The sequence below is a fragment of the Schistocerca cancellata genome, chromosome 9 (genome assembly GCF_023864275.1).
Source record: "Schistocerca cancellata isolate TAMUIC-IGC-003103 chromosome 9, iqSchCanc2.1, whole genome shotgun sequence".
In the NCBI taxonomy this organism is placed as follows: domain Eukaryota; kingdom Metazoa; phylum Arthropoda; class Insecta; order Orthoptera; family Acrididae; genus Schistocerca; species Schistocerca cancellata.
In genome coordinates, this window is record NC_064634.1 from 101,364,203 (window position 1) to 101,376,608 (window position 12,406).

General features: G+C 38.3%; 1 protein-coding gene across 1 annotated transcript; it reads left to right on the forward strand.

Annotated features, from left to right (window-relative positions):
• Nucleotides 1-4,871: 4,871 nt before the first annotated feature.
• On the forward strand, nt 4,872-10,102 carry LOC126100995 (deoxyuridine 5'-triphosphate nucleotidohydrolase-like). The gene is made up of 4 exons (XM_049911662.1): nt 4,872-5,298; nt 5,443-5,579; nt 5,728-5,873; nt 9,909-10,102. The coding sequence occupies exons 1-4, from the start codon at nt 5,195-5,197 to the stop codon at nt 9,963-9,965; spliced, it is 444 nt and encodes a 147-aa protein (XP_049767619.1). The 5' UTR covers nt 4,872-5,194; the 3' UTR covers nt 9,966-10,102.
• Nucleotides 10,103-12,406: the final 2,304 nt, after the last annotated feature.

The following is a 12,406-nucleotide window of genomic DNA, read 5'->3' on the forward strand; positions in this document are numbered from 1 at the left end:
CGAGGAGATAATGGGACCAGAGGGCTGGGGGAACCGAAATAGAGAAGGAAAATTGTTGCTGGAATTCTGCAAGAGGAATGGGCTGGCGATCGCAAATTCCTGGTACAAGAAGAGAAGTAGTCACAAAATAACTTGGTACAGTGGAGACTGGTCCCAAACTTTAGTAGTAGACTATATACTAGTGGATAGGCAGATGATGACCAGCCTCACAGATGTTAAGGTCATTCCATCTGAGGCCTTAGACAGTGACCATCGGCTGTTGGTAGCCACCCTGAGAGAGAAAAAAGATAGGAGGGCAACAGAAATACAGGAGAAAAGGTTGAGGACATGGATGCTGAAAGAGGATGAACGGAGGACCCAGTACCAGACACTGATCAGGAAGAAGCTGCCAAAGGAAGATCAGAGAACAGTGGAAGAAGAATGGGGAGATTTTAAGAGGGCTCTAGTTGAGGCAGCTGAGACTGTGTGCGGAAGAACTAGCACAAAGAGGAGAAGTAGGGAAAACCCATGGTGGAACAACATATGTAAAGAGGCAGTACTTCGAAAGAACAAAGCCTTCAGAGAATGGTTCCAGACCCGAACAGAGGAAGCTAGGGTAAAATATAAGGAAAGCAAGAAAGCGGCACAGACCATAGTAAGGGCGGAGAAGAAGAAGTGGTTGGAAAAATGGACAAGAATGTTAGAAGAGGACAGTGAAGGGAACAAAAAAGTACTTTACACCATGGTAAGAAATAAGAGGAACGACAGAAGCGAGTGCCTGAGGATCTTGGATAATAATGGAAGAGTTGTGAAGGAAATGCATGAGCTCAAAAAGATTTGGAAGGAGTACTTTGAAGATCTGTTGAATGCCGCCAAGCGGGTAACTAACAGCGATGGAGAGCCTAAGGCAGCAGACGATTATAATAGTGGGGAAATTGATGATCTAACTTGGAATGAAGTGGAAGAAGCCATAAAGAGGATGAAAGGGGGCAAGGCACCAGGTTGGGACGAAGTAACAGTGGATATGATACGAGCAGCAGGAGAAGTAGGAACCCAGTGGCTATACAGAGTGCTGAGGGTGGTGTGGAAGGAGAACAGAATTCCTGAGGATCAGAGTAAGTAATTACATAAAATATTCGGTTGTTTCACAGTTACAAATATTTTTAACTTAGAGCAAAGAATAATATACATAAAAATAGATATTTTTACATTGAATGATAAATGGTTTTTCTTACATTTTTACATATGTCTTCCAAGAATAGCAAAAGTCTTAATTCACCGCACTGTTCGTAATTCCATATGAATAAATATTGTTCTCCCCAGACAACCAGTAAAATAGCCACTATACATGAATATCAAGGAATTACAGTATATAAAATCCACAATTTAGAACTTAAGACGTTTCATTATGTTTCCACAAAAAAGTGCAATAAATATGAGAATACAAATTTTGGGAGATGCAACAGCACAAGAATTTGCCAAGAATTGGAGAAGGTACCGATCAAATAGACGAAAATTCTGACTAAATCATGCCAATAAATGAACTCTGTGATGTCATTGAAAAACACGAAGAACTCATAAGCAAAATATATCAAATATCGTCGAATATTATACCAATCAGAATGCTTATGCAAGCAAGTTATTCTAGCAACGAAAAACGAAATTGTCAGTGACATCAACTAGACCATTCAAGAAATGATTCTGTGGCAGAGAAAATTTGCTTGTCGATCGACACCATGACTAATGAAAATGAAACTGTAATTTTTCTTCTGAATTTTTAAATTCGTTGAATATTACAATAATGTCATTACGCTGCTTCAAATTGAAAGTTGGTTTGCCAGAAAGGTGACTTACAGCATGACCCTCAACAAAGCACAGCATCAACCATTCCAGTGGTTTGGAGTTAACTAAAAACTATCATGCTTTTCACACAACCAATCTTACATTGCATTCTGATGATCATCTCAAAATTTGTTCATTTGTAATCTGATCAATAAAACCACAAATATGTGAAAATATATATATGTGTATATACACAATAAAAATTAAATTTATTATTAAATTAAGTAACTTGGTTCTGACATGCTTTATTAAAATAATAATAGTTCATCACATTGCTGAACAATTAATTTAGTATACACTGTACACATATCTGTATATATATATATATATATATATATATATATATATATATATATATATATATATATATATATATATATATATATACTCTATGATAATATGGTATAGATTATGTTAACACTGCTTGCTGACAAATGAATATCTTTCAAATAGTCCTTATTTTCATGGGGGTGAAAGCTTTATGGGTGAAGAGGCAACAAGCCACGTAGTTCCATTCCAGACCACTAGAGGCACTAGGGGTCAAATGAAGCTGGCATTGACCAATGAGAGCCACAGAACAAGAAAAAAGAGAAACGCAACTCCCGTCTTAAATGTGGGAAACACAGACCGACAGCGGCGCCTCAAGTGGTATTGAGATGGACTAAATGGTTCAAATGTCTCTGAGCACTATGGGACTTAACTTCTGAGGTCATCAGTCCCCTAGAACTTAGAACTACTTAAACCTAACCAACCTAAGGACATCACACATATCCATGCCCCAGGCAGGATTCGAACCTGCGACCGTAGCGTTCGCGTGGTTCCAGACTGTAGCGCCTAGAACCGCTCAGACCGAGCGAGGTGGCCCAGTGGTTAGCACACTGGACTCGCATTCGGGAGGACGACGGTTGAATCCCGCGTCCGGTCATCCTGATTTAGGTTTTCCATGATTTCCCTAAATCGCTCCAGGCAATTGCCGGGTTGGTTCCTTTGAAAGGGCATGGTCGATTTCCTTCCCTAATCCGATGAGACCACAGACGTCAGTGCAGAGCAAGACGATAGAATATTTCAAAACAACCACCATTGGAGTTTAGACAGCTCTCATCACGGGGGTGAAAGTTTTATGGGCAAAGAGGCAACAAGCCACGTAGTTCCATTCCAGACCACTAGAGGCGCTAGAGGTCAAACGAAGCTGTCATTGACCAATGAGAGCTGTCTAAACTTCAGTGATGGTTATTTTGAAATATTCTATCGTCTTGCTCTGCACTGACGTCTGTGGTCCTCGGTTACAGTCGACTTTGTATTTGTTTCATATTTACATACTACTCATATTCATTATAAACTAATTTTTTAATTTAAATTCATGAAGTTCACCATGGAATTGAAGAGATTCCCTACTGAAAAATGTCCACAATTAATTGTAAGGTAAAACATTTAATTTTTCATTAAGTAATCTCGTAGCCTATAAATGAAATTTATTCTCTTCTATAGTGAATTAAGCAGTGTGGTTTCCGTTTGTTTATTTAAATAACTTTGATATGTCTGTAGCTGTTTTATTTAATGAAGACTTTTATGTTTCTTCAGAATATTCAACACAACAGATTGACGTTGAAACACTCTTGCAAGTTCCCTGGCTGTTCATCTGACTAGTATGTGGGTTCAATGGAGGAAATTTGAAACAAGCATTTCTACAGGTTTCCAAAACAACCTCAAGAGTTGCTTCTAAAGTGGAAGAGTGTTTATAAACTGTCATCAGATGTGAACTGTGCTTCTTATTTTGTTTATGAAGATCATTTTTTCGAAGAAGATTTTATGAATAAAAGTAGGCATAGGCTAAACAGGGGTGTGTTTCCAAAACATGTGACATGTGTTGCTTGTGAAATTGCCAAAATCGGTAGTGAATCAGGTGACACTGATGTTAATAGTGAATTGGGCCTACTAAGCAGTAGTGGTGCTATGGCAACTGTTCATTTTAAAGGTGCTACTACCAGAGGTGAAACTGGTGTTAATGAACAGTTAAAAGCAAATTTTTCTTGTGTGCTTGAGAAATAAAAAGTAAGTTTTGTTTTCATTTCACTGTTTTTATCCACCTTTCCTGCTTTTGGTTCAAAATGGTTCAAATGGCTCTGAGCACTATGCAACTTAACATATGAGGTCATCAGTCGCCTAGAACTTAGAACTAATTAAACCTAACTAACCTAAGGACATCACACACATCCATGCCCGAGGCAGGATTCGAACCTGCGACCGTAGCGGTCACTCAGTTCCAGACTGTAGTGCCTAGAACTGCACGGTCACTCCGGCCGGTCCTGCTTTTGGTACTTGATATTGATGTTTTCTTTTTTGTGTTGAAGCATTTACAGTAGTAAGATGTAGCAACCTTTAAGAAATTAATGGTCAGTAGTGCAAGTTTGCCAGGCAGTTACTCAGAACTCATAGTCCTGAAACATAGTTGTAACAAATTTTAGAATTCTTCATTAATTAATACTGTGATAAGTATTTCTTAATTGAATCTCTTTAACTGCTGCTTATTCTCTTAATAATAGGCATTTTTTTCTCCATTGATACAGCATTTTGTATGACGTAAAAATTATGGCATTATTCAGGAATATTTGCAGTCCAGTTTAGCTGCTGCAATGTTATTTTTCTTTTGCTTCAATTATTTACACTACAAGCTTGTTTTGACTTACTCTCAGTTTCAAGTGTTGCATCTAGTTCTTATGAACCATAAAACATGCTGGAGCTTTTACATGTTGATAGATAACAATATAAGCATGTCAATTTAATTTTTGACGTTTGTGCCTGACAGTCGCCGCTCCTATCATGTTTTTTTGTCTGTTAGACGCAAACGTCAAAAATAGACTGAAAATAATTACATAGCACGCCCAGAAAAATAAGTTAATAGAATTAAAAGAAAAATGAAAACCTACAACGTAAGTAAACCGGTGGCGGGGGGGAATGCAACCCGCAATGTTTTTTCCATTTTAGTCCATCTCCATACCACTTGAGGCGCAGCTGTCGGTCTGTGTTTCCCACTTTTAAGACGGGAGTTGCGTTTCTCTTTTTTCTTGTTCCGTGTTTATTTTATCCGCTTCTGGCAGCGCAGCACTAGCGAAATCGTGAAGTTATGCTATCCAAACACTCAAACAGTATGGGTTCGTTGTCGTAATAGAATAATAAATGCTGGGCTGTGACGTAAGAAGTAGGAGATGTGTGCATTAAATGCGATAGGAAGAAAGCTTTAAAAACTTGGTTACGCATGAATATTCTTGCTGTTACATTCACGTAATATAAGCCCCCTTTTCTCAATGGATTTATAGCCGAACACACACCTACTGTTTTAATCGTTAACTGCCGACAGTTGTTGGTATATAAAATGGCAGGACGGAGGAATGCAATATTGAAATTTGTGAAACTGACAGAGAACGCATTTTCGCCGATAAAACTTTCACCCAAATCTGCGGGTTATGATCTCAGGAGGTGCATCTCTCACTTACTTGCTACCAATTAAAATCCTACACCGCACATTAGTTAAGCACCATTTGGCTGAGTAGTCTTTTATAAACAAATAAAGATTGTCACAAAAGAAGCGCCCTATACTTATTTTTATTATTTTAATTGCAGCGCTTACGATCTTTGTGTGCCACCGCACGGGAAGGAACTAGTGAAAATAGACATTAAGGTACAGCTTCCTGAGGGATGTTATGGTAGAATTGCACCGAGATCAGGCATTGCACTAAACTATCACATTGATATCGGAGGTAAATGACTTTCTCTGATACTTATGAGAGTTTTGTTATGGAAGCAATGGAAAATTCTCGTGCATTTCAGGTTTCCCTACCTCCCAGGTTGATAAGTGATCTCTTACAATATGTATGCTATTTATGCTCTGTATTATTGCTTCCACAGCAGGTGTTATTGATGAAGATTATCGTGGTAATATTGGTGTGGTACTGTTCAACCATTCTGACAAGGAATTTGTTGTGAAACGAGGTGATCGCATAGCACAGTTAATTTGTGAGCAGATACTATATCCAGAATTGGAGGAAGTACAGGTAGGTGAATGTGGCAGGCCACTGTAATCCAGCCAGTGTGTTGTTGCTTCACCAGTAATTTCTCTCTGTTCTTTATTACCTTCCTGTTTCTACCATCTGAGTTATTTGCACAAATATTAACTATTTTGTCCAATTCCAAACTTTCCTTGGTTTGTACCAGGATTTTTAGAATTTTCTTTCCTTTAATTCAGGTTTATTTACAATTTTCTTGTTAATTTATAAATTATATATTATTTTTTTGAATGTAGGTTGTGATGACAGGCTGATCAGTAATATATCCCGTGGTCTAGGTTAGGTTGAAAGGTGACAAAGTGATAGTTTAGATGTGAGTTGTCATAGGCTTCGAATATGAATGTAAATACAAAATAAATATTGTGGTAACAAGTTGAACTGTAGTGTAGTCTGATATCTAAGTTCTCTCTGTATTTGGAACACTTCCTGTTATAAAAATTCAAACTGTGAGGTAAATTAAGAAAGGTCAATGGGAGTAAGCCACATTACTAGTGGATAGATGAGGAAAAAGCAAAATGAGGTAAACAGAAGCACACATTAGCATTACATGTGGTGGGACCAAATATATGTTGGAGAGCAAGCTGCATCTAATAAAACAGGTCGTGGAGTCCCTGCAAGTATATTTTCTGATACAATGTAGTATGTGTCATCAATGCACACATATTCCTGCACACTTTTGTTTGCTGAAAGCATTATGGTTGTCCTGCCAGTGTAAAAAGCATCATGGAATATATTACACAGATAGTTGTAAAAATTGCTCAAATCAATGTGGTCATTTTGTTAAACCCTGTAATGGTTATGTGACACGAGTGTAGTTACATAGGTGTGGTCCATTTGGGAAAAGTTGGACTGTGATATAGAGTTGCTGCCTAGTGTTTACTGTCAGGAGGCAAAATGTATAGTATCACAGGTACACTCACAAAAACTAAAAGTCATAACACTGCCTAGATTTTATAGTTCCTTTGTCAATTTTTCTTGTTTGTTTGTTTTCTATGGGTATCGTAAGTTCTCCCCCTGTTTCATATTTGGCTCGTTAACTGCCACCTACCCCACAAATCTGTTTAAAATTTTGTATGTTGCAGTTCTTTGTTAGAGAAAAGATCTAGTAGAACTAAATACCTTTGGATTGAAGAAGACCAGTCACAGAAAGTGAAAGTGTTGAGTTGCTGAAAGGCACACACAAAAGAAAGAAAACTTGCTTGCTTTTGCTGTTATTATTTGTCGAACTAAAGTAAAAATACACACAGAAACACATGTCTAGGCACCTACATGGTGCCAAAGCTGTGTTTCAGCAGGTGGACTGGTTGTGGTGGGGATAGTGTCAGGTGGGGTGGATGGAAGGAGAGGGAGGCAGGAAGAGGGACTAAGAGAGAGGAAGTAGGAATGCAGGAGAGCTCCGTCAGAGCTTTGATTATCTCTCATCCTGCCCTATAAGGGGCATCCTATCCAAGATCCTTCCCATTCCTATTCAATTTGTGCACCGTCACCCTCCCAACATACAAAACATCCTAGTCCATCCCTATGCAACTCCTACTACCAGCCCCATTGCCACCCAAGGTTCAAGATGTGCCCAATCCACTCACCGAGCACCTCCTACTTCAGTCCCGTCATAGGCTTATACTACCCCTGTCAAAGCAGCCATGTCATATACCAATTCTGCTGAAAACACTGCACAGCTCTTTATGTCAGCATTACAACCAACAGCTGTCCACCAAGATGAACGGCCATTACCACCCTATCGCCAAAAACAAAATTGATGACCCAGTGGGCACAACGTGCAGCTGAGCACAACATGCTCAATTTCAATGGCTATTTCACAACCTGGGCCACCTGCATCCTTCCCTCCACCACCAGCTTCTCTAAACTATGCAGATGGGAGTTATCCTTACAACACATCTTCCACTCCCATAATCATCCTGGCCTCAGTCTCGGATAACACACTGTGTCTGCAGCCTTCACTCAACCACTCAACAGTTTCTCCTTCCTTAGTCCTGTCACCCCATCCCAGTTCACATCACCTTCAGTGTGAGTCACTCCCCACCAGCTACTGTGATACATGCCTAGCACATATTCCTGCTACCCTCCCTCTCATGTTCTTAGTAGGCTTACCGATTGTCTCCCTCCGAGCTGTTAGCCACCCACCCCCCAGTCCCTCTCTGTCCACCCCCTCCATCAGACACTACTCCACCAGCCGAAATACAGCATTGACACTGTTAGTCCAGACGGCATGAATTACCATGGCATGCCACCCTCCTTGATCCAAATTCTCACTGCTGCCGTAGTCTACTTTAAATTCCCTCTTACAAAGGGGGAATTAAAAGTAGAGTGGGGCAGCAGTGAGAATTTGGATTGAAGAGGCAGGTGTGCCAGAGTAATCTGCACAGTTGGTGAACTGCTTTGCCCAGATGGCTTAGATGGTGGAAACCCGAATTCGATTCCTGGCCGTGATACAAATTTTCACTCACCACTTCAGTCTGTATGCATAAAATCATATGAGACCACTCAAATCTCTGAAATTGTGTCATTTTGCGCACACGTGTGTGTGTGGGGAGGGTGCACATCTATTTTAAAAGATATTGTATGGTTCACATTAATGTCTATTATCTGAAATAAAATATTTTTTAAAAAAAATAGTAGTAATTAATTTAAATGTTGGACTTTTTTTTATAACTTGTTTTCATGTTCACAATTTGCCAACAGAATCTGAATAAATAAAATAAATTTACTGGTGCTGACAGTTCACACCTTTTCCACTGCCAGATGTGTGCATGTATTAATTTTACTTTTGTCACAAGTATGTATCTACAACAGCTGGTCTGTCTACAACAGCTAAATTTTTACAAATAATGTTTCCAATCACAGACACTGCAAAGATGTGTGGAAACAATAAAAGATTCCACTGTACTCATTCCTTACAACCAGCGATTTTTCAGCAGCTGAAACATCCATGAACCAAAATACACAGCAGATGTCTGTTCCCAATATTAATAAAGGAAGAAAACTCGTTTAATCACCATCTAAATTGAGTGAACTAACTCATTGCTGAAAGTTACATACAACAGTTGAGACTATTGCAGCTTAATCTTATAGTATAGTGTCTCCTTCACAAGGAAACTGGGAAAAAAGGATATATATATATATATATGAAGGTAACACGTATCAAGCAGACGAATATGCCCCTGGGTTATGATTTAGAAGCCACAGAAAGTAAATGATAAAACCAGTCAAAAAAGCAACTGAGTATCTCCTACTCTAAATTATTGTAATGGTGCCATTTTACTAAAATATTCATAATCAACATTTTCTTTTATACACACAAGAGATAACATTTCAGGTTTACTGTTGATACCAGTTCCCCCAGAACCATGCTCCCATGCATAAAACTATCTCTAATGTTTTATTGCTTTACAGGTGAGTTAAATATATTGTGTTAAGCATGTAGGATGTTTGGTTTAAGACATCATTTCCCCCTAACTGTGTTGTACAATTATATAATTTTGCAGGTATATTCAGTGATATCTGTGAATAGTGTCTGCAAAATGTATTATGAATAAGCTTGTAGTAAAGAAAAAATAATTAAAACTTCCTGCCTAATGGTGAAGTTTTACTGCATGAACAATAAAAATTTAGTAAGCAATAAACTCGTATATGATTGAAATTGTGTAAAGATTGTTGGAAAATGCTCTCATTCTGAAATACTTGATGGATATAATCTGTGTAATTTGCACGATGTGAATTGCACTGCCTCAAGATGTAGTACACAGTTTGTAATTTGTCTTATTATGTTAAACCTTTAACATAAGATTATAACTCTTAATGACTAGATTTGGCAGCATTTTACATTTGGTCAGTAGTTATATGAAATACTGAAAATCAGATGTTTGTTTCCTCTTGAATGTCATCTGGACAGCCTGCAAATGGTGCTGGGTGACCTATTTAGTTGGATAATTACCACCAGGATTACACAATCTCTGTTCATACTATATTAAACTGGGAGTAAATGTAGCTTTTTCTTTTCTGTAGGAGCTGGATGACACAGAGCGAGGATCTATGGGTTTGGGCTCAACTGGTATAAAGTAATTGTTATGAGTAAAAATTATTTCCTATTGTCGTTTTCAGTATTATTGCATTAGGGTATTGTCAGTACACAGTACAGGATGACAGTCTCTTGTATATTGTTTATCATTCTGTAATTAAAGAAATTGATGCAAAACTAACTTCAAGTTCTTTTACCCCCACTGCCTTCACTTATTAACACTAACTTCTGCAAAAAATTATAGCCAGATTCCAGCATATATAATACTTTCCATTAGGACTGCAACTGTGCCAAAACTCCACATGAGGCATCCAAATGCAAACTGCTGTAAATCCACTTCTTCTCAAAAATGAGTTGGTGCCACCATTTTGTTGCTGCCATCTATTGATAACGCTCTTAAAACACGAACAAAACAGCTTTTTTGTGCCCTAAAATGTACCTCGAAAACAGTCGACAGATGCAAAACTCTGTCTTTCCACTTCTGGTTGCAAAGCAAAACTGAGTGAATCCATTGTATGATAAAGAAGCAGAACTTGATGTATCATTAGCAAACACCATTATTAAAAATGTTTGAAGATGCAAAACTCGCTTTGTACACATTACGTATTTTGTTCGAACAACACAGCCTTCCCAGCTTATTACTTCCTAAACTTTACTTTTGAGCCTATGGGTGGCAATTTGTCCCTGCTTCAGACTAATGTGAAACAAAAATCAGTAGCTCGTCAACTGTTACCTAGCCATATTGGCACATTTTTCTTGGCTTGGCTTGTTTGTCAGTGCATGGGGAGCGTTTGTGGTATTGTTGTTGGATAAAATACGAAGAGTGCTTTATCATGTCCTCCATAATCATGGATGTTACTGATGGAAGACATGTACAATCATTTCCAAAAGGAAAAGGCTGTTTAAAATCGGCCAATCCGTCTGACTGGAAGAGGAACAAAGCAAAACGCATGAGGTAAGATTTAGTCCTCAACCCTAGTATTTTGTGCTATTTCACTGCTTGGACATAATAAGAACTTCATTAACAACATTTCTGAAAACAGTAAGTTACACTGTGATGTTTTAGGTGTATGTTAATATAAATTACGATGATTTCATATCGCTGCAGTTAGGAACGATTTCCTTGAATGAACAGTGCATCATTGATTTTATAATCATTTGTTTAGGAAAACATAGTACGGTATATGATTTTTAAGTGTGTTATCCTAGCTTTCTCTTTATCAGTACTGTTCTTTGATAGATATTCCGCAAGTGGGTTTTCAGTTCGTCCCCATTTCAAGCATGTAGCGTCATCAGTACACCAGTGTCCAAGAGCATCAATGCAGGATATAAGGAGATCATATCAGGCCTTTTATAAAGTTGCAGACAAAATTAAAGAGGACGAGTTTATAATAATACACACATCAGTTGAATCTCCGAGGAGGCATCGGATTGAAGCAGCAGATCCCAGGGAAAACATAAATACTTCAGTCAGATATTATTTGCCTCATCTGAAAGCCGTAAACCAAACTCAGCAATCGCGCATGGGCCAAAAGGTGTTTACTAGTGTTCTTGGCATATCAACAGTGAGAATACATAAAATCTGTAGACGGTACTTACAGACAGGAGAAGCTCCAATTGAAAGACGAGGGGGAGACCGAATGGCGAATATTCATCAAGGAAAACGAGGTGCAGTTAAGGAGTTTATTAAGAAGCTGAAACCAGTGCAATCACACTGTCATGGAAAAAACATCAGTAGACTCTTTATGTCCAGTGAATTATCGATTGCAAAGCTTTGGAAAATATTTAATGCAGATTCAGAAAAAACTGTGGATAAAGTTACATACGAGTTTTTTCAGATCTATTTTTGTATCTGATTATAATATCAGTTTTGCTTCCCCAGCAACCGACTGTTGCTCAGTGTGCGTCAGTTTCGAACAAAAAATAAAGCAATTAACTCAAACAACTGAAGAAGTGGTGAAGAAACAAGAATTGACATCACAACTTGCTTTACACAAAGCTAAGGCAAATGCTTTTTATGATATACTGAAAGTTGAGGACAATGGTGAAATAACCCTGACATTTGACTGCCAGAAAAACCTTCCACTGCCTAGACTGCAAGATCAAAGTGCTTATTCTACACTTCAAATGTATGTGTATAATTTTACTATCTGTCAAGGACTGTCTGGTTCACAGCAAAACAAGGGGAACACATTTTTATACACATGGAAAGAAACAGACTTTCCAAAGGGATCCAACAAAATTGTCTTGTGTACATCACAGGTTAACATCTACAGACCTAACTGACATCCATACCATCCGACTGATGTCAGAGAGTTGTGGAGGGCAAAACAAAAACGAGACATGTTGGGTATGCTGTGCTATTGGCTAGCACAAGAAGCTCCTGTCAACATGAAATGAGTGAAGATATTCTATCCGATGGTCAATGGTCGGACATTCGTTTCTACCACCCAACAGAATTTTTGGCCGAATAGAAAAGGTTCTC

Coding starts and splice junctions, on each gene's coding strand:
- LOC126100995 (XM_049911662.1), top strand. CDS start 5,195: ATGGCAGGACGGAGGAATGCAATATTGAAATTTGTGAAACTGACAGAG. Junction 5,299..5,442: donor GCGGGTTATGATCTCAGGAG/GTGCATCTCTCA, acceptor TTTTAATTGCAG/CGCTTACGATCTTTGTGTGC. Junction 5,874..9,908: donor CAGAATTGGAGGAAGTACAG/GTAGGTGAATGT, acceptor TCTTTTCTGTAG/GAGCTGGATGACACAGAGCG.